The sequence below is a fragment of the Phoenix dactylifera genome, chromosome 3 (assembly GCF_051530095.1).
Source record: "Phoenix dactylifera cultivar Ajwa chromosome 3, Ajwa_hap1_PhDact_Kaust_v1.1, whole genome shotgun sequence".
Lineage (NCBI taxonomy): Eukaryota > Viridiplantae > Streptophyta > Magnoliopsida > Arecales > Arecaceae > Phoenix > Phoenix dactylifera.
The window spans coordinates 52,757,086-52,779,410 of record NC_143192.1 but is presented as its reverse complement, the minus strand read 5'-3'; the positions used below and the strand labels follow the sequence as shown (position 1 = coordinate 52,779,410).

The following is a 22,325-nucleotide window of genomic DNA, read 5'->3' as shown; positions in this document are numbered from 1 at the left end:
AAAGAGTCATAAAATAGTATGCGATATAAGGACTGCGGTATAGAAGCAGTATCCTCCAGCAAAAAGCACTTGAGTGGTGTGCAGCAACATTCATCATGTTAAGGACTTGTCTTTAAAAATCCGAGTGTACTTTAAATCTCCATGCTAGTACGTAATCACATGTGTCAATGCATAAAAAATGAAAGAATATACCTTGTCCTACCAAAAGTGGCTCGAGCAAATAAAAAAAATTATGTCTGCTAGTATCCATTATTTTCATCTTTGCATTAACAATGGCCATTATGATAATCCCATTTTATTCTCAGAAGAATGAAGACAATACTTGACAGCGAATGTCAAGCATCTCGTTATTAAAAAAGAAAATAAAATAAAATATGAGTACCTGACATTTGGTGGTTTATGCCTGCTGCACAACAGACATACTCCCACCTCTGCATGTCTCCTAACAAACCTGGCTAAACCTTTAGACATTTTCATCATACAACTAAATGATCCTAAATATGGATCTTAAAACAAAATGAGGATGGAATCCAGTTTCCATAGCCTCTTGCTATTGGAGCTTCTATGCCACATTTTCTGTAGCATCAGTCTTAAAATCAAAATCCAAAAGTCAAATAGGAATAGAATTTCTTTTGCTAACAAAATCTGTCGGTCTCCTAACTCAAAAAAAAAAAAAAAAAAAATCACACGCCATGAAAGATTGTCTACGAAGAGAGACCATTCGCATCCTCTTTCTTCCTCATCAAGCCTCTCCTTCTATCTTATTTCACATCAAGTCGTCTCTTCCATTTATAAGGTATTCCTTCTCTTAAGTCTCCTTTTCATCCTCCAAAACTCTCTTTCTCTTAGAAATCTCTACACCCAAGAGTTCACCAAATCCGAAGAATGATAAATATATATTTTTTATATCAGACGAAACTAAAAAAATATGTATCAATACTAATGAACACCATGTTCTAAAAACTATATATCGATTTACCTAAAGACGTGTATTGGCTTGTTGGATGATTAATTTGCTTGACATATATCGTCTGGTTATGTAGTATACTGATAAAAAGTATATTCTAAAAATTATGATATTCTAAAAACTATGTATCAATTTATCTAAAAACGTGGATTGGCTTGTTGAATGATTAATTTGCTCGGTGTATGTTATTCGACAATGTAGTATATTGGTAAAAAGTATATTATAAATAACTATGCATCAATTTACTTGGAGGCATGTATTGGATTATTGTTCGGTGTATATTAAATAAACTTGCAGTATGTATCAAAAAGTCAATAAGTGTGCATCATTTGGTTATTTTGTATGTACTGATAAATATAATGTTCTGAAAACTATATATCAATTTGCTTGGAAGTGTGTGTTGGGTTGCTAGATGGCTAATTTGTAAAGTATTTATTATGTACTATATATCGATGAATACCATATTTTAGGCTTAGTAGATAACTAATTTGCTTATTGTGTATTTTTTGGTCATATCATATGTATCGGTAAAATATATACTTTAAAAATGAGGAAGAAAAATGATGCTACATGCTTTTTTTTTTTATATATATATAATTACGAGACCGATGACTTTATCAGTAGAAGGAGTCTTTAATTTTTAAATGTTTTTAAGAATACTGAGGAATATATGATAAAACCGGAAGTTCAGCCCAAATTTTCTTCTTTGCCGCCCGCCCCATACGATTTTAGTTCATTTGAAACACGCTGAGAATCACATTACACACGATAAAGAAAAATAAACCCTGCGTGTCAAACATCAAAGCAGTGCGTTGGAAGAAAGACAGTCGTGATGGCTTACAACAACCGCAAACTCGCGGACTCCGAAAGCGAAGCTCCTTACGGCGTTTCAAAAGCAGCCTCGGGAAACACAGCGAGGGGGAGTCTTTTCCGAGCCCGTTTGGGATTTTTTAACCTTAAAAAGTGAAGGCAGACGGCTCCGCCAGCCCAGCCCTTAGCGGATGCAACCGGAGAGCAACCTTTCCCTTTCTTTCTTTCTTTTCCCCCTCTTCCATTCTTCTTCTTTTCTTTCCTCTTTCCTTGGCGTGCAAGCGCAGGAGGAGGAGGAGATGGAGATGGGGTTCCTCCTCGAGCTCTTTTTAACGGCCGCCCTCTCCGTCCTCTTCGCCTTCCTCCTAGGCAAGATCTTCGCCGTCGATTCCTCCGCCGATGACCCCGAGGAGAAGCGCGAGAGATCGCCCGAGACGGTCGGCGGAATCCGTCGGGGCGCGGTCGACGGCGACGAAGATCGCCGGCCTGCGGAGGAGATTCTTGAATCGGATCATATTGCTGCGGAGTCGGCGGTGGGGGCTGATAAAGCGAGTAAAGAAAACGACGATGAAGGAGATGGAGGAATCGTTGTCTGGTTGGAGGACGATGGATTGGTTGATCACAGCTTGGAAGGTGGATTTGAAGTAGTGCAAGAACTTGGATTGGATGAAGACTCTGCCAAAAGAATGCCCGAGGGGGTTGGATTTGAGAAGGCTAAGGACGAAGGAAGGTCAGAGGAGATGAGAGCCAATGAGATTGACCTGGAGAGCGTCAATCTAGAGATGAAGAAACAAGAGGCGAGGATATATGGAGGAAATATAGAGGGATTGGCAGATGAGTCCACAAGAGATACGACGGACGAGGTCAAAATGGTAAGCCTTGAAAGATTGCATAAAAAAGAAGAGAGATTAATAAAAGATGCGGACGTCAGAGAACTTGAGCCGACGATGGAGAAAGGAGAAGAAAATAAGCCTGAAGTGAATGTGCTGAATTTGGAAGATGAATCCATTAGGAAAGTGGCTGAGGTGGAGATTGGAGAAGTCGAGAGGTTGCTAAAAGAAGAAGGAAGGCCAGAGGAGGTGATGGCCAGTGAAATTGAGACCCCAGAGAACAAGAATGAACGAGAGCAAATATCTGAAATAGATGTAGGGAGATTGGAATCCACTAGAGAAATGCCTGAGAAAGTTGCACCTGAAAGAATCAAGGAAGAGAAAAGATTATTCATAAAAGAAGAACGCTCAGAGGACTCCAGAGCCAGTGATTTTGACATGGAGAATAAGACTGAAGGAGAGAGACGGCATCAAGTAAGTTTGCTTAACTTGGAAGATGATTCTATGAGAGAAATGCATGAGGTAGTAGTCGAAGAGACTAGAGAGGAACAAAAGCTGCTTAGAGAAGAAGAAAGATCAGCAGAGGTGGCATCTAACAATTTTGAGCAAGATAAGGAGATTGAGCAAGAGCAGAGATATGAAGCTGATGCAGTTAAGGTAGAAGAGGACTCTATACAAGCAATGCCTGTGGAGGTGGGAATTGATAGAGTTGACTTTCCTAATTTGGTTGAAAGGGAAGAACGATCGGCTGAAGGTGAAGTTTGTACTGAGAATGTTGTTCAATCACCTGTAGAAGAAAGGATAGTACAAGAAGGATCTCAAAGTGAAGCTAAAGGACAGAAGATTTGCATCCATGAGGAGGGATCTTTGCTTAATGAGGAAGATGATTGGGAAGGGATTGAGAAGAGTGAGCTGGAAAAGCGCTTTGGTGCCGCGATAGCGTATGTGGGTAGTGGTAGTGGTGGAGATGCATTGTCAAAGCTGAGTAGTGATTTGCAGATGCAATTGTATGGACTACGCAAGGTTGCAACAGAGGGCCCTTGCTATGAGTCGCAGCCGTTGGCTTTGAAGGTTTCTGCTCGTGCTAAATGGTACTGCTGAACTTTGCCTTCTTATTTCGATTGTTTCTTTCCGTTCATTTTCTAGTTCTTTTCCTTTACATGGTTGATGAGTTGTTTATAATAGGTACATTTTGATGTAGTGTTGGGTTATATACTCTACTGGCACAATTGGATATGAAGAATGCCAGATGAAACTGATCAAGATTTCCATCAAGCGATACTAAGAAATTCAAGCACCTGTTCAAATATTAAAAGACCGAAAAATGAAAAATGAAAGAAATATATTGATGTCTCCTCAATTTCAAATTTTGTACTTCAAAAAGGAATCTAAGTAATGCAAACTTCTGAAGCTTTAAATGAACTGAGGGTAAGTTCTCACGCTAATACCAAGAAACTGACAAATTGGAGCTTGAGAACACATGAAAGCATCAATGCAGGGAAGATTACTTGATGAATAGAAGGAACATAACCTAATATAATGTCAACTCAAAGAACAACAAGCTTATTGGATCAAGGGAAACTTTAAACATGGAAAATCTGTTTACACAGGTAAATAACTATTCATGAATATCTTACTTTCTGTTCCTTACGACTGCATTAAGAATCAAATGATCTAATTATGAACTTGCCTTGCCATATCGACTAGTTAACAGTTTTTCTCTTGTCATTTGCTTGAGTTCCCATGATCTTTTAGTTATTTATGAATTGGCTTTGATTAGCATGACCATTGGATTCACCTAAATGGAGATGCCATTTTGCATCTGATGGTGTGCGGAGGTGTCATGCCTTTTAATTTACCCATTGTTGTTCTAACTCTAAACAAAAGATTTACTCAATATGTGTGGAACGATTCAAGATCCTTAGTGGACAGATATTGGCCATAGATGTCATGAAACTTCACATATTAGATTTAACAGCCGAAACAATTGCTTAGGTACCAACCTTTCAAAATGCCTCGAAGGGTAAAGGAAACATGAAATAGAATAAACTTGAAAAAATAGAGCATAGATATTGATGTTTTAGGATAAATGCAATAAGGAGAAAAGAAGGAAGAGCAAAGAGGGATAAGAGGTGACAATAGAAGAGAGGGGGGGGGGGGGGTGGTCTGCACAGCCTGACTGATCCCCTGTTTTTTCATATTTGTAAGGTTGGAGCAAATCAACTCTGTCAGAACCCAAAATTCCCTTGATGTTATGATAGCTATATCTCATATATTACTACCTCATAATGTGATTTTAGAACTCATTTGTTAAGGGTCTATTTATATGGAATTCCCCTCTATATATGCAAAAGCCACTAATAACCATCTGCAACTGACATGTTCAAAACATCATTGAACTAACGAATCTTAAGCATGCGTCAAAATGAAGCCTATATATCATGACAAACTAGCTTGCAAATGATGCTCTACAACTAAAAATAAGTGAACTTAGCAACAATAAACTTGCCTTTTGAGTTGGTAATTTGGTGGTTGTATTCCTTTCTAGTTTTTAAAACACCAGACAAAAAAAAAACATAATGGAATGACCCAATTTGTCTCCAGAGTCCACAAAATAAACACACTCAAGGACCTTTGAGACAATAGGGGAGAAAGGAGACTCAATGGAACATGAACTTATGAAAGTGATTTTTTTTTATTATTATTTTATAGTAGAGGCATATAGGGAACTTTTCTACCAAGCACAAGAATCTTAGCAACTTTCTTAATGGAGAAAACTTGTGTTCTACAACTATGCCCACTACTTAATATAGAAAAATGAGATTTGTTGAAAAAAAACCATTGGAAACAACAAGTATTGTATTCCAACTATTCACAAATATCAGTAGATTTAATAGTTTTTCAGCAACACTGCATTGAGTATGCATTTTAGCATAGAATAATGTAATATATTAAGCAATTCAAATTGATTTTATTAAGCTCCAACCAAGTTAGCCTAGTGAAATTACCTACAGATTTGACGGTCTGCCTGAATTTGGGACCCATAGTGTCTATGAATATAGTATTATCCAAGCATATGTGGCCTTTATTAGTATCTTCTCTCATTAGAAAAAAATAGGCCTAAATGCTCTCTTTGTTCATGCTAATTCCTTGCATATTTATTGATAGATAAAAGACTTTGTACAAGACGGTGACAGTGCCATTTGTAAGGAGCTATAGATGTAGGGCATTATGCAACATCATGATCCAAATAATTTAACACTTGGACTCATGTTTGTCTGTTGGCATCTTAGTCCTTAGGTCCCAGAAAGCACATCAAGGGAAAAAATAGTTACAAACAGTTTGATGGCTTTGTTAATTTACTGATATATATAGGATGCAAGTAAAACTTAGATATGAAAAGTATGTGGAGTAGACAAGTTGAAAAGAGGGCCCGCGGGGACCCTTCTTTTTAAGACAAACTATCTGTTGTCACATGTGCACAATAACTTTTTGATCCATAGAAGAAGAATTCAACATCTTTGGTCAGTTGACTGTAATCCAAAAACTAGAGGTTAGAATCACTTGATACAAAACCCAGTGACTACTTGACTGCAATATTTTAGATGAGGCGCTGACAGTCACCTAAAGAAGTCCAGTTTTAAATCAACCGATAAACTTTTCCTCCTTTAATAATGTATATGTTATTTTGGAGGTGATACATGCTTTAGGATGACTACTCGCTGGTTGATAATTGATAAGTGATATTACTAATTGCACATTACTTGTGTGATTGGTTGACAATTTAGGTCCCAACAAATGTTACTTGCATCGTTAAATAAGCCAAAGTGTTCTCCCTACCTTTCTACCTGTGAACATTCATAACTTCAACACCACTCCTTTCGTTTTACAACAATAACACTTTTCACTAGTCTTTACAAAGTAATAGGATATAAGGATTGTCTCTTTTCAGATGTACTTGCATAAGAAGATAAATTCACTCCACATAAAACTAGCAGTTGTGATTAGAATTTAAATTACAATAGTCACAACAATCAGCTCCAAAGGCAACAAATATCTGTCCCTTGACATCCCACAAGCACTTTTGTTGCACTATTGGCAACACCAAGATTAGATTCATTAGAACAAACAATGTATTTCAGATGATCTTCTATAGACAAATCAACATTTTCTTCTCTTCACTACTGCATTTGCATGTATAAATTGAAGAGATGATCTTTGTGCCATGAATTGAACGCAAATATCTACAGAGAAAATAAGAAAACATATGAAGGGAAAGACTTTAGATTTGCTCTAACTAAGACAGGGAATGATATTACAAAAGATGATGTACAACTTATAACTAACCTGGAGATCATGCTGACACCATTAAACAACAATGGATGGTTACATTAATTCATTTGTTAACCATTATTGTTGAGAGATGCTGTATGTAGCTTTATAGACCAAGATCACTAACATGTATACTTCAGCTGGAAAGCAGAAATCTATTAGAGAATGTTGCATGCAAAAGAAATTTTAGAAAAATATTTAAAGAATTCTAATAGAGTATATACTCTTGATGTTCATATTGTACAATAAGAGCTCAATAAAAGAAGAGGGAAATAGAAAGATGAAATGTAAGTAAATGGCCACTGGCTGCCTCATTAGACTGGCCAATCACCCTATTCTCTTCCAATTATAAAGTTAGAGCAACTCCCTAGCTATAAGATCAATATAACCCCCATGGTATTTCTGCCCACTTAACCCCTGTTATACCTCACAATGTCACTTGCACATAACATCATCATGAACTTAATTAAACATGATGAGAGGAATAAATGATCAAGATCATTTTATAAAATGTGGTGATGAGAAGACAAGATATACTTTTTGAAGACATGCAATGACAGTGAGAAGATGGCTCCCTTAAGACCCATGCTTAAGTGGATCTTCGGTTGTACCTTGATTGTTAGTTATGTTAACAGGGCAGAGAGCTGCTACTTGTGTGATTAACAGTGGTTACATTGTGCAAGGCATGCTTGGCAAAGATTGGGGAGCATGAATCCAGAGATGGCAATGGAGCAGTATATGACTGTTCTGTCTGAGAACATTCCTAGGTGGATTGAAGGGAAACCTGGAGTAAGTCGTATTTTTGAAAGACAAAAATATTCTTCTTCAAATAACTGCTTTCCTCCTTCTAACAGACAATGTGAGGTGAAATCATATATACTCTTATCTTTCATGAACAGCAGGAAGGCAATACTAATCCGGAAACAATGAAATCTGGAATAGGGAAACCTGATTCATGTTCAACTTCACATGACCAACGTAGTTCTGAAACTAAAAGGTATCCTGTAAACCTTAAATTTTCTGCCATATGTAATGAAACAATTCTTGAAGTTTTCCCAACTGTCGGTAGCATAGCTTCCTTGATAAATGAAATCCTTTGTAGGAATCTAGAAGGCCCTTCTTCGAGTGAAGAGGAGCATGCAACTGCTGGCTTGGAACACCAGAAGAAGGTATGTCCATTCAGCCACTTAATACAACATTGTCTACTTAATCTTCATAGATTTATACTTAAACTGTTATGCTTCTAGAGAGGACTAGGAGTCTAGAAAATGATCTGAAATAATGTAGACACGAGGCCTAAGAGTCATGAAATCCTCAAGTTTACTGTCTTTATTCTCTTTGTTTATCTACTGAAATTATGTGACATTTGTTCGATAAGTTTCTTACCGTCAGATTTACATAAGCTGTTTGTTACATTGCTATAAAAAAAGTGTTCAATGGATCCAAATTCCAGTTACTACGACCAGCTAACAAGGTAAACAAACAAACATGTACATATTCCTAACAGTTGTGCTGGAAATTTTTTTTGAACCATTAACAGCCTACCAGGTAAATAATCATATATTTCTGAAGTTGCATGACTAAATGGTTAGATAATGTGCCCAGGCAGGGAAGATCTCCTTTAATTGTTGTTCTTTAAAATGTATATTGTATAAAAGATCCTGCTTAATTGCGCCCCCCCCCCCCCCCCCCCAAAAAAAAAAATAAAATAAAATAAAATAAAATAAAATACAAATAAAATAAAATAAAATAAAAAATAAAATATCCCTTACTAATCATCCCTTTGCTCTTTCCAAATTATCGACTATTAATCTTTTCTATTCATACAAACATGGAGTAAAGTTCCATTTAAAATTTAAATGTTGAGATAATTAGATAAGGATGTTTAGGTGGGCTGGACTTAGAAGATTGCACCTATCTTACAGTCTCTCCATTTTCCCCCTTCTATGAATTTCAATCATATGGCTTACGCTATCACACATTCAGATCTCTATCTACCTTCTATCTCAACCACTCCCAAAACTTTCTTGCTCACTCCATCTAAAATGTAAAAATTCTGGTTTCTACCAATTTAGAATACATCTTTTGGGAAAATGAACCATGAGAGAGAGGAGGTGGAGGAATTGATCAAGGAAGAAGAAGAAGAAGCAGATGGAGGAGTAGTAGGAAGAGGAGAAATTGATCAAAGAATAGAATTCAAATTAATCCAGCCGTACCTTAAAAAGATTTTTCACTGATAAGATTTAATGTTTTATTTTTTATATGCATGTGTTTATATATCCACTCCCACAAGGGTTGAATCCTGGCTCCACCCACGTGCCCACGTTTGCTCTCTCTCTTTTATGTTATTGTGTGAAAGAACTTGAGTTAGTCAATGATCATGATATACTTTCACATTAGTCAGTTTAGTCAGGTCTCACACATAAGCGAATTTTGATCATTGGCTTTTTTCTTTTCCTTTTCTACTATACCATTGATTCGAGTAATATGAAAATAATCAGTTCTGTAATGCTTGTGACAAGTTTTTGATATTTGTAGTTGAAAAAAAGGTTGTGAATTCATTAATGTTTCAGTAAACAACTCCTTATCTTAATTCTTAGAGGCTCTTATGTTTTTCAAACATTTATGTCATTCTTGCTTCAAGATATCATGCCTCTAGTTTTTAAGAGAAGTTAACAGTGCCATCTATGTATTATTGCTTACATTTATTGAATGCTTCTTTAGATTTATGCTATTGTGTGTGACATCTTATGCTATTAATTTGCTTATATTAATTGTATCTTATAAATATTCATATTTGACAGATCAATATTTGTGGGAAAAGCAATTACTTTCTAGCCTTCCTGTATCATATGTCAGAATCCTTCTAAACTTTAATCATTTCATCCTTGAAGTTAAAAATTTTGTTGGCTGTCCGAGGAAAATATCTCAGTTCTGCTTTTGTTGGACTGTTCGCTTAATAGATCATATAAATTGGCTGAGCTCTCAGATTTTCATTGGACAAGTCAGATCTTGCAGAGGGGAAAAAGCTGGCTTACTGGCTAGGATTAGAGTGAGAAGGACTTGAGGATGAACTAGGGTCCAAGATGCAAAAATGCTTGAGGCCTGTGTAGTCGTGGTTGGGGCATAGGTGGGGTCTCCATAAGAGAGAATTCTGGATGGTTCGGATAGGCAGTGTTAGTAAGATGACCGGCAGGTGGTGGAGAGAGGAGAGCGGAGAGTGCTAGCTTAAAGGTAGTGTTAGGAGTCGGTTCAAAAGAATAGGGAGCCAAGGGTTTATTAAATGGCTAGCCGATTTAAAGTGAATGAACCATTTCAGATTGGCTTGATACTTCATGGTTTTGATGTTCATGCTGGTTATATAAATGCTTGTTTAAGCTTTCTCAGAGTCTTGGATGATTTCCTGCATCATTTCTAAAATGTTGTATAACATAGATCAGGGGGAAAAGAGTTGGAATTTCTTCATTGTTTTGATATGTTTGTTCAAACTTTGAACCTTATTATCATGTTTATTCTCATTCAGTTATTTGAAGAACTTATAGAACATTCTTCATGAAATCTTCACCTGTTCTGCCATTTTGCCTAGTCCACACATATCAAACAGTTTGTGATCTACCATTTTTAGGTTATCTAATGCTACATCAGGCTGTGCTGTTTCCTGTACAATTTCCAATGCTTCATGTTTCAATATTTTTCTCAATTCATCCATTACATCTTTTTTTTTAATACATCATTTTCTTCCATTAATTTAAGCATTCTTTGTCTTACAGGAGTCATAAAGGCAACCTTCTTTTTCTTTCCTGCTCTGCCTAACCGATTGGCATCATATAGTTTCTTGATGGCCTGTTGGCTGACCTTTCTGCCTGCTGTGTCAACGACTCTATCGTGGACGCATTTTTCTGAAATAGGGCCTGTATTGCTGATTATGGTGGGCCGATGGGGATTCTTTAAATAACGTCTGGAAGGTACATGAGACTGTAAATTTGTATATACAATTGTCTTAATGCTGCTGTGTGACAGGAGATATTTATTCCTTTAGTTCTTACACCTCGCGCGTGTATATATATATATATATATATATATATGAAGACAGCCGGAAAGACATAACTTCCAAGTGTTTGCTGCATGTTGCTGCAAGTTACATTAATTCCAAGAGGTTTCTCTCTGATGCTTGTTGTTTGTCTCTCCACTGGACGATGAAGATACTTCAAGCTTTGAGGGAAATGCATTATAACTATTTAAATCATGGTTTGTTGTGCTCGTACCAGGCTCCAGACTGGTTGCTCGGCGGCACGAGTTGGTATGGATGTGCACCGTGTTGTACTGCGCTTGTACCGACACAGTAGAGGAGGTGGGAGAGAGAGCGAACGGAAGAAAAGAAAAAAGAAGAGAGGGAGGAAGAGAGGAGAGTGGCGGAGAGTCGTCGGATGTCGGCAACCCGGATAAGAGGTGGTTTCATGTTTCATTCGAAATAAGGGTCTGCCTATTTTTGTATTTCACGATTTTTAAGCGAAGCCGGTAAGCAATTCGCTGTAGAGCTCGGAGCGTCCTCCACGTGGCTTGCTGGTCTCTATTGGCCGGTCTCAACCTTCCTCTCTCTTTCTTTCTCTCCCCCTCTCTCTCTCACGCTCGCTCTTTTTTCTTATCTTTTCTTCTTCTTTTCTTCCTCTGGTAATTGATTTCATTTCTGTTGTCCAAACCATCTTAGTCTGCTGCCCGGTCGGCTCGGTATGACCGAAATCGTCCGGTTTAAGATGGTTCCGCCGATATTAATTTGAATCTTATTGTTATTGATAGCCTTGCACTAAGCGTTTTCTAGTTTCTAGTTGGGGCAGAGCCGCAGATATGGTTGGTTCAACTAGTTCTTAAGTTAGACGGGTTGGGTTAGTTCCAAGTTAGATGGGAAAAAACATGATCCAGTCTCGACCTGAATTGTTCAGTGGGTTATCTTTCTAAATCAGTCGCCATTCTTGAGCCTAAACCATAAGGTTGGTCTGGCCCTACCTCGGTGGAGCAACCGATTGACCCTATCTATTTGCGGCCTTATTCTTTGCAAGAAGACAGGAGTTATAATTATATGATTTCGCATTAAACCTTCACTTATAGGTTGGATTAGTTTGCAACAAGCTAAACAGTTCTGCGGGATTTTCTTTTTTACTTTTATTTTTATGTATTTGTTTTTAACTGTTTCGAGATCATAGTAAAATTTTGAAATCAGATCTTAATATTGAGTCAAATCAGGCTTATAAATCTTGTAAAAAAAGACCCTCAAAAGGGGAACCTGTAGTGATACCATCAGAGAAATGAGTTTGGCATATATTGAATACTTTATAGCCTAATGTCCTAGGCTAAAGAGTTTGGTACTATAGTCATCTAACTAGCCAAAGCCACAGAGCCTTTTCTCGGATGGTATTATAGGGTACCAGTTTGTTTCTTACTCGGTTCTTGCTTCCACAGAGCATAAGATAGCTTTGGCTCGGTGTGTCTATTGGCCTAAGCTCTGACTTAGATGGGACGGGGTTGGTATGGTTAGTGGCTAGAGATTAGCCATCCCTGGCTTTAAACAAAGAAAAAAAAGGAAAATTGCAGTGATCCGGGACGCTAAAAATTTTGAAATGGTTCGAATTACTGATCAAATTCCAATCCTATATACCGACAAAGGGACGAACATTTTTCAGAGAATCACCCATTTTAGTACTATTCTTGTCCAACCATGCTTAAGGTTCTGATGGGATCTCGTGCATTAGTGTTGCATTGGTGTCGGTGCTCAAAGAACGTGCACTTGGCTTAGCCTGCGTTTGGGTCCTCTAGAATCTAGACCCGGACCCGACCTGATCCGCTTGCCACCTTCCTAGTTCGCCGAATGCACCCGTTGGTTCTTATATTTGTGATGAACGCCGCAAGGACTGGACCGGACTTGTGCCCTTCTGGCGCGCCATGGATCTCCTCTTCCGTGCCTACGGTGTTGCCTCCGACGACGAGGGAGGCGAAGGCGAAGGCGAAGGCGAAGGCAAAGAGTTAGCAGCCCCGGCTTCCAAGAGACCCCGATCGGAAGGGCATCCTCCGGAGCAAGGGCCCTCGCCGCTGGTGGCCGTTCGGCACCACCGCCCCTCTAGCGGCACAACGGAAGCCCCCCTCGCCGCTGGGAGGTACGTGTCGAAGAGGGAGAGGGCGATCTTGGCGGCATCTTCTAGCGTTTCCGATCCGTCGCCTCCTTTTCCTCCCACGGTCATCACATCTCCTGGTGTTTTGATTTCCCCTATGTTTATCTTCTTGTTTCCCTTACTTACGAGATTCCTTTTAATTATGGTGCCACTAACTCGAAACATATTAGAGCAGAGATAGGGTAAAGAAAATAAAAAGCTCTCTCTCTGTTTTTTTATTTTTTTTACCGAATTAATCGATGGGAAGTATAAGAATGAAGCCTCTTTGTGTCCCTGAGGAGACATTGTTCTTTGTGATTCTTCTACTGAACTTCCAGAAAGAGCGAGGGAAACCCTATGTTTTTCCTGATAACTCGCCATTTTTTATTAGGAAATTTTATGGATAAGTTGTTTAAGTAAATAAAACAATGACCACTTGCCAATTTGGCAGTTGTTTGTCGCCTAACTCTACATCACATTATGAAATTCGAATCTTAGATTGCAACGTTGGGTAGTTATAAAATTAGCCTCAGATGTATTCCGTTGCAGGACTCGTCGGTGAACTGGAATGGTTCGTTCAGTTTTTCCCATTTCAATCTCTAGTACATTGAGCGAAGTGGGGATAAAAGTTTTTGATAAAAATCTCCAGCTTAGTAAATTGTAGGAAAATAATACTACAATATGTATGAAATATTAGAAAAATCCAACCCATAATGTCAATACTGATTGAGGAGATTGAAAAAAAAAAAATTCCAACCAAACATTATATAGGGCGTGAATATAAATTGATAATGTTGTTTGAAATATATAAACATACCATTCAAGTGGGGAAAGGCTTGTATTCTGAAATATGTCAGAAGTGAAAAGCTTGAATGCTGAAATAAAATTAAACCTTATAATTGAGCAAAAAGTAGTTAATAGCAAGAATGTTCTTATAACATAAAATAATGAATTGAAATTTTGATAGAATTGATAAATTACCTTTGATCCAGAGGAATGTTTGTTTGTGTTCAATGGAATTGAAATGTCTCGCTTCAATGGAATGTTCGATGTTTGTGTCTATGTCTAGGAAACTAGACTGGATGTTTGATTATTGGAGCATGCAATTTGACTTGTTGCTGTGATTTTGATCTCAACCATGTAACTCATTGAATTGGATTGAACTTCTGAGCATTAGATTTAATAAACTCTATGTTTGTTTATTTCTGGATTACTTTTAGAATCTTATCTAGAGAAGGCTGGGATTTATATGATGTCAATTTGGGATTGAATCAAGTTGTGTAAAATGATGATTATTTTATGCCAGTCTAGGGTGAAATTTTGAAAACCCTAGCCCAACTTAACCCAAACTGTGCTGGTGTTTTTTCTGACCCTATCCTGATGACTTCTATGTTTATTTGCCTACATAGATATATAGTTTGTGTTACCTGGAACCTTAGGATTAGCATAAAATATCCGCACTCAACAGTTGAACATGCATATTGGTATGACATGAACATAGCTCTATAAGAAGAAAGTCTTAGATATTGAATGAATCTGTTGCTTAGACATATGATCACATCCAACACATGTACCAAACCCCATGTAACAGCTTATAGTTTGGGTTGGATTCAGACTAATGTGGTCCATGTTGCACCTCTAATTCCAATTGAAATCATAAACTTTTGTATCAACTACGATCGATGTTTTACTATCAAGCCTGAGAATAAGAGATACAAGGCAAAGACTGATTGAGTAGATTGCTTGATGGGACTAGGCAAGAAGATAACAAGTGCTGAGGGGGAGAATTATGTGTCTCAAGTACATCATAGGACATATCTGAAACTCAAATCTCTTCTTGTAGAAATGGTCAGCTTGATCTTTTCTACACCATTATTGTTGAACTATGAACATATACTAAGTCTAGGTTAGAAGGTGTAATTGTGGTTTGTACATAAATCAGTTTTGGGGGAAGATCATGTGTAACCAATGATAGACATATGTATACATGCATGCATAATTTACACTGACGAAAAGCGCTTCATTTTGTGGCAAATGTTTTGTAATCCTAAATGGAGTTACAAGAATAGTTAGATGGAAGTGGTGGAAAAGGACCTAAGAAATCTTATGATGCCGCATTTGTTGAAGTGGTTATGAATAATAAAGTGATTCAGGAGGATCACCGAACTGGATGTGAATCACTTTGGCTACTATGAGTATTCAGGAGCATCACCAAACTCAATGTGGATCACTTTGGCTACTACGAATATCTAAGGGGATCACCAAACTCGATGTGGAACATTTTGACCACTACATCTATAGGAGCTTTAGTGCATGGTCCAGTTGCGTGAGCGATACAAGCAGCCAGAAGAATGGCTACCCGTGCTTGAAGTACATTGAAGGACAAAGACGAGTATGACTGCTACTTCTACCTTGACGGATGATGAGATAATGGAACATCTCACACAACTAAAAGGGGAGCTTTGATCCAGAAGGATCATCGGACTCGATGTGGACCACTTCGGCCATTAGGAGTGTTCAAGAGGATCACCAAACTCGATGTGAAATATTTTGGCCACTACAAGTATTCAGGAGGATCACCAAACTCGATATGGATCATTTTGGCCACTACGAGCAAGATTTTCTCAATCAAGTTGCCAAAGTGTTTCACATCAAGTTTGGTGATTTTCTTGAATACTCGTAGTGGCCAAAATATTCCACATTGAGTTTGGTGATCTCTTTGGATACTCGTAGTGGCCAAAGTCCTCCACATTGAGTTTGGTGATTTTTCTGGATACTCGTAGTGACCAAAGTATTCCACATCGAGTCCGGTGATCGTGTTGGATCACAAAGCCCCTAGATAGATGAGATAAATGATATAGTAATGGTCTGATACACTAATTAACTGATGTGCTATTTATCGGTATATACTATCTTCACTTTACTATATGAATGCTGCCACCAGAAAAAATGTATAATGCTTCATTATGCGAACTTCTTTCATGATTTTTTTCAAGACATATGTAACACTAGATTATATTTCCAGGTCCTGTTTACTGCTGAGTAGTTCCTTATGATCTTGCTTTAGGATTCTAGACTAATTCTTATGCAAACTGTGTTGTCACATTTGTTATGCCAGGCTTGTATCACTGGAGCATTCTGGTATAACTTTCCACCAGATTAGATCTTTAATTCACCTAAAATCATAAGATGCTGATAGCTGTCTTGGTTTGGTTTCTGCTTGATTTCAGTTGTTGGAACTCTTTTGGATTCAGATCTACCATCTGACATTTTGGCGTCACTAAAGTGCCAGAAAAACGTCCATGCTCGGAACAAGAAAGTTCCTGATAGACTCTCTGTTGCCCTACATGGCCACACTAAAGCTGTCAATTCTGTACAATGGTCACAGAGTCATGGTTAGTATTACCATTTGGTATTTAATGCCCACAATTTGATAATATTCATCTTCCAAACTTTTAGTAATTTCTGTTTTTTCTGGTTTTGGCTATACATGGTAGATGATACATCTGTACGATATTATGATTGATGTGGAAACTAAGCTTCAGATAAAGGTTGAAACTAATATAGCTTGGCCAGTTTAAACTTTATCCTCTCAAGCTTCTTCTTCTGTCATATTGGGTTTTTGTCTCATAAAACAATAATCTATTTGTTTCAGAACAGACCAATTTCTTTTCTATAGAATGATAGCCTCTAAGTAAAAGCATAAAGATCGAAAGGGGAAAGTGCATCTTAATCATTTTATCAAAAACTAAGGCATGTCTTCTAGCACCACTCTTTATTAATTTTTATGGCCGGGAGTAAACTCTTCAAATATGCTCAAAAGTGATCCATGTATGTTGTAACAATTTTCACATTCTTAATTTAATCTTTCAAGCATGTTGCATTCTTCTATTTACACATTTGGCTTGTTTCAATGCTAAAAATCATCGAACCAAATTTTGAAGTTAGGCGAGATCTGAGCATAAGATGTATCTCAGCCTCAGCACACTTTGGGTTCTATAGTCCAGCAGATGCTTTTATTAAGAGGAATAGTCACATGATAAATACTGATTAAAACCATTTTTCTCATTAGCACTGATGGGGCAGTTCTTGATAGCGAATGACTATTAAATATCTATTTTTCTAGTAATTTCATCATGTTTATGTTTATAGGTTCCTTTATTTAGCTTTTAGGCTGTGTTTGATTGTGGGCAAAGGCCGGTTTAACCCATTTATTCTACTTTAACCCACAAAATGTCATAAAAGCAACCAATTATTCTGAGGGCAAAATGGACATTTTAAAAAAGTTTTTAAAGCATCTTTTTCCTCATAAACTGGAGTAAACTCTTTCACGTGATGGTGTGGAGTAGTTTATAAAGAGGGTTATTAGTAAATTAACCTATTTACTCTAGGTTAACTTATTTCGCATCCAAATGCAACTTTAGTACTTTAAGTGATTTTTAAATCTTTTTTTTTTTACCAGTGTATAGGAAAATTACTACGAGCATAAAACCAATAGTCACTTATGGGACTTATTCAGAAGTACTTTTACTCTATATTGATCATCTTTCCGTGCTCAAGCAACTTTGACTATATACTTGAAGAAAACTTTGAAATGTTAAAAGAAATACTTTATCCTTAATTTGCAGAAATCCTCTCTACTATTCACTTTTGCTTATCAGTATGCTGAATATTACAGGCCATCTTCTTGCTTCTGCTGGAATGGATCATACAGTCCATGTGTGGAATGTATGGAGGAGAAATCAACAGAAGGCACGCGTTTTCAAATTTCATGATGCAGCAGTGAAGAATGTGAGATGGTCTCCACAAGGGCTCTCTTTGCTTTCTTGTGGATATGACTGTTCGTCACGGCTAGTTGATGTTGAAAAGGGGATAGAAACACAACTTTTCAAGGAAGATCAAATTGTGGAGGTGATCAAATTCCATCCCGGCGAATCCAATCTCTTCCTTTCTGGTGGATCAAAGGGCTTCCTTAGACTCTGGGATATACGAGTTGGTATGGTGATACAGGAATATCTCAGAGGTCTTGGCTCGATCCTTGACATTGAATTTAGTGCCGATGGAAAACATTTCATCTCTTCCAGTGACACTTCCAAGAGCAGGGTTTCTGAAAACTCTATCATCGTATGGGATGTCTCACGACAAGTTCCTTTATCTAACCAGGTATTGCTCAATCCTGTTTTCCCTGGTAGTTAAATGGTAATCTTCCTATGTCCTAAGAATAGGAAAGAAAAATCTGTGAAGGTTCAAATTAAAGGCTACACCATGTTGTTTCATTCCTCACATACTGAGCAGAGGCCATGCCACACTAACATAATATACATCTTATGTATCTTGTTTGTATGCATCGAGCTACTTATTTTCTGTTTTCAAATCATATTAGTCTGTGGACCTTGCTTTGAACTAGGAGAAGGTGCAAGAGCAGTCTTCTAACATCTGTGGTGCAAAAGAGCCTAGGGAGTGTTTGTATAAAGCTATAAAATGTTGTAAACAAGAAAAATCTGTTTGCATTTTTGAGAAATAAATGAGATAAAATTGTATAGACTAATTAAACAATGAAGAATAAATTTGCAATTGGAGCTAATATTACTTTCGATAAAATTTAGCGGCAAAAAATTACTTGAATTTTTAATCTTAAATTAAATACACCAGTAATATAATTGTGTGTGCCTCACTGTATAAATTCTCGTATTTTGTTTGTACCTACCATAAATCTACAAATCAAATGCCCAATGGTCCTCAGGATGGACATGGGATGGAAAAGGTGGCCGTTTGATAAATTTATTAGCATTATATGTGCAATCAGTGTGGGAAAACAATTACTTCCGTTGTCAAAACCCTTAATTCTATTTTTGTCCTTATTAACTATAGGTAGGCAAAGGCAGCCAGAGATTTTATTTCAGAAAGTATGAGATGTTCAAAATTACCCTGCTTATTGGGTGTGACAACACCTACTCCTTTTGGGATTAGGAATCCTTTATCCCCAGATACAATGGTGGCACTTGCTTTCCTAGTTAGAACTGATGGCTATCAGCCCTTATCTTCCTTCCATATGTTGTTGAACATGCAACAAATATTTCCTTCAGGCCTGTCTTGAGTGCACTGGAATTGGAGAAATCTATATGATAAAATTATCTTCACTTGACCACTAAAAATGGGTTGATTAATTTTGAAAACCAACATTGTTAGATTTTTTATTTTACATTAACTGGCAAATAACAATTTAATTGGTTACCAACCTGCTGAGTTCATGTTCATGTTGTTATCAGGTTTACACGGAAGCATATACCTGCCCTTGTATCAGGTATCACCCTTCTGACGCTTGTTTTGTTGCACAGTCAAACGGCAACTACATTGCAATTTTCTCTGCCAGAGCCCCCTTCAAGTTAGATAGGTACAGGAGGTATGAGAATCATGGAGTATGGGGCTTCCCCATCAAGTGTAATTTCAGTCTGGATGGCCAAGAACTTGCTTCTGGCTCCTCAGATGGCTGTATGTACTTCTACAGCTATAAATCTTCCGCGCTTGTGAGGAAAATCAAGGCATTCGAGCAGGCGTGCATTGATGTTGCATTCCACCCCATGATGCCTAATGTGATAGCTTCATGCAGTTGGACTGGTGAAGTTTCTGTGTTTGAATAAAACAATATTCCTGCACCTTATCCTTAGAGAGATAGCTGTGTTCATTTTAGTGCGAATTGGCTTTCCAGCCGAGCTCATTCCTTCTGAAAACTCAGTTCGGTTCACTAAAAGTTCCCAGAGGACCTGGTAGATTGTGCATGCTGCTATCTCAGCTGTGCTCTGAAGTAGACCTTACAGGTGAAGCATGTTTGTAAAATAGGAAAGTCGTTGCAAATGCTTGCCGGTTAGATAAGTGGTGAATATAGTACCATGTCATATTTATTGCGTTGTTACTGATACACTGAATGCCAAGTCCTGAATGGAGGAAGTAATGCATTCCTGGGACTCAATATTAGATCATATGGAACTTTGTTCTTGAAATGATACGTAAGACTGGAAAAATCTCTCATGTTTGGTTTGCCTTTCAGAACTTTAACTTTATTTTAACTTGTTGCACTAGAAGTCTTTGTTATTGTTCTTCACAGATGATCTTAAATCGAAATCTTTGTTAATTGAGGGTAGCTTCTTCAGCTAGGAAGTACGTCCTACAGGGCTGTCCTTGTTTAAGCCATAAACAGGGAATTCCAAGTGCTAAAAGATAGCTTTGGTGCTTTTGCTTCTTGAAGTATATTGATATGATAACTAAGAGGCATCATATTTATACATTATATATGTACTTTGAGCTGTATGGACCACTAACAATTGTTTAGGATGTTACATGTATTTATAATGCGACTCCCAGTCCTAGGATCCAAGTTTAAACATTTTTGATATCTCTGAATACTGAACCTCCTCCAAAAACACATCTTCAATAGAATGGAAATATTGGCTGTTAATTGTCCCCTCGGACTTCCGTTTGGACGTAGTAATCATTTCTGTGAGATGACTTATCTATCCCTGAAAAATAGGGATTAGATACTCCTCTATCTGCCCTGTCACCTTCAGATACTGGTCCCTTTGCAACTTTGTTAGTAACGCTCTGCTGGAGGATCTTTCCGCAACACTAAAAACATAACGATTTTTGCAATGGCCGTTGTTAGCTGTCATGAGAGGCCAGGATGTGAAAGATGGCTGTTGTTCGTTCAAGCAGTTCTTTTAGATGATAGCGAAATGCCAAATAACAATTGTTGCATCTCGCAGAAAATAAAAAAAATATATTTTTAGCGGTTTTTTTTTTATAATGATTTTGTTCGAAGCACTCCTGCACTTTTTGTGTAAAGTACCATTGAAAGCAAAAAAAAAAACACTGTGATTCAATGAATTCAGTTTATTCTTTTCAAATATGTCAATTATCCGTTGAAATAAGCAAACTAAAAGCTGGCTTTTTTAAAAAAAAACAGGCCTTTCAAACAAATTTTCTTGCGATCAAAATGGATTGTCCTGCTCACAATAATAGGACCACCCAATTTCAACCAAATAGACTCTAGCATCAATTGAGCCAGACCTCGGTCCCGCTAAGAATCCGTCCGAGCTCGGACTTCGTCGAGGGCTCCGCCGACTTCAGACAGGTGTCTCCACTGCTACGATTTGCGCCAACCTCTTCTGATGATCATAGCAACGGTCTGAGCCCGAGCTCAAAGCACCCAACTATTCGGGTTACGAGCCCAAGAGCTCCTTCAACCATAGGTCTATTCGCCGACGTGCCCCGACTCGAGCTCAAGGCACCCCCTTTATATTCGCCGACGCGCCCAAGTCGAGTCTGGAGCATCCTTATGTTCGCCGACTTGCCCCGACCCGAGCTTGGGGTTCTTTTTTATATTCGCCGATGTGCCCTGGCCGAGCCCAGGGCGCCCTTATGTTCGTTGACTTGCCCCGACCCAAGCTCGGGACGCTCTCTTTATATTCGCCAGCGTTCCCTGACCGAACTCGGGGCGTCCTTATGTTCGCCGACTTGCCCCAACCCGAGCTAAGGGCGCCCTTAATATTCGACGATACGCCCCAAGCAAGTTCGGGGCGCCCCATCTAACAGTGTGCCTCGATCCTTAAGCTCGGGGCGCCCTACCGAGTAAATCTTGTAATCGAGGAAGCTAGGCCAACCTCAGTGCAGGCCAAGCAGACCTCGCTGAATACATGATGCAACCCCTCATCGAGCTCGGCTTCCCCATGACCACATCCTCATGCATGCTCACACCCGCCTACGTGGTTGTACATTACAACATTACCGCGCCATGCTTTGCTTGCTGACCAACGATAATCGAAGACAACACCATGCTGCTTCAGCTATACCCCGTCACATATATCGACGCCTTACCATTTACAGGAACGGCCTACGCCGTGGGCCTCAAGCTAGCTCTAGCTGCACGTCATCTGTCTACGACCTATCTCCTCCCATGATGAGGATGGGCCATACCTCCGCCACCTGGACACCTCTCCGAGGACTATATATATAGCCCCATCAGGTAACACTACGGGGACTCTTTTGAGCTAACTAAGCTTCATCCTAACTTGAGCGTCGGAGGGCCCTCACCGGAATTACCCGCGAGACTTTGTGCAGGTACACCGTCGCGTGGGAGGTGACCCACCTTCTTTCTCAACATTCCGGCAGCTCCTTCGACTCCTCTGACATGGTCACCCTTAAGCCCAATTTGAACCACAACATCAATTATCCATTGAAATAAGCAAA

General features: G+C 38.4%; 2 protein-coding genes across 6 annotated transcripts; both read left to right on the top strand.

The window, feature by feature from the left end:
- The first annotated feature begins 1,730 nt into the window (after positions 1-1,730).
- Positions 1,731-11,107, top strand: LOC103706160 (uncharacterized). 4 transcript variants are annotated; one of them, XM_008790186.6, is made up of 5 exons: positions 1,731-3,698; positions 7,623-7,728; positions 7,839-7,936; positions 8,042-8,108; positions 10,710-11,107. In XM_008790186.6, exons 1-5 carry the CDS (start codon positions 1,969-1,971, stop codon positions 10,716-10,718), a joined length of 2,010 nt encoding a protein of 669 aa, XP_008788408.5. In that variant the 5' UTR covers positions 1,731-1,968; the 3' UTR covers positions 10,719-11,107. The 4 variants fall into 4 exon arrangements, with proteins under 4 accessions (XP_008788408.5, XP_088575181.2, XP_026660122.4 ...); XM_008790188.6 differs by having other exon boundaries at positions 1,879-3,698; positions 7,842-7,936; XM_088719055.2 differs by lacking the exons at positions 7,839-7,936; positions 8,042-8,108; positions 10,710-11,107 and having other exon boundaries at positions 1,874-3,698; positions 7,575-7,707.
- A 1,663-nt stretch (positions 11,108-12,770) lies between these two features.
- LOC103706162 (Transducin/WD40 repeat-like superfamily protein) lies at positions 12,771-20,104 on the top strand. 2 transcript variants are annotated; one of them, XM_026804322.4, is made up of 4 exons: positions 12,771-13,183; positions 16,313-16,477; positions 17,761-18,245; positions 19,421-20,104. In XM_026804322.4, exons 1-4 carry the CDS (start codon positions 12,877-12,879, stop codon positions 19,721-19,723), a joined length of 1,260 nt encoding a protein of 419 aa, XP_026660123.4. In that variant the 5' UTR covers positions 12,771-12,876; the 3' UTR covers positions 19,724-20,104. The 2 variants fall into 2 exon arrangements, with proteins under 2 accessions (XP_026660123.4, XP_008788412.4); XM_008790190.6 differs by having other exon boundaries at positions 12,773-13,183; positions 19,352-20,104.
- Positions 20,105-22,325: the final 2,221 nt, after the last annotated feature.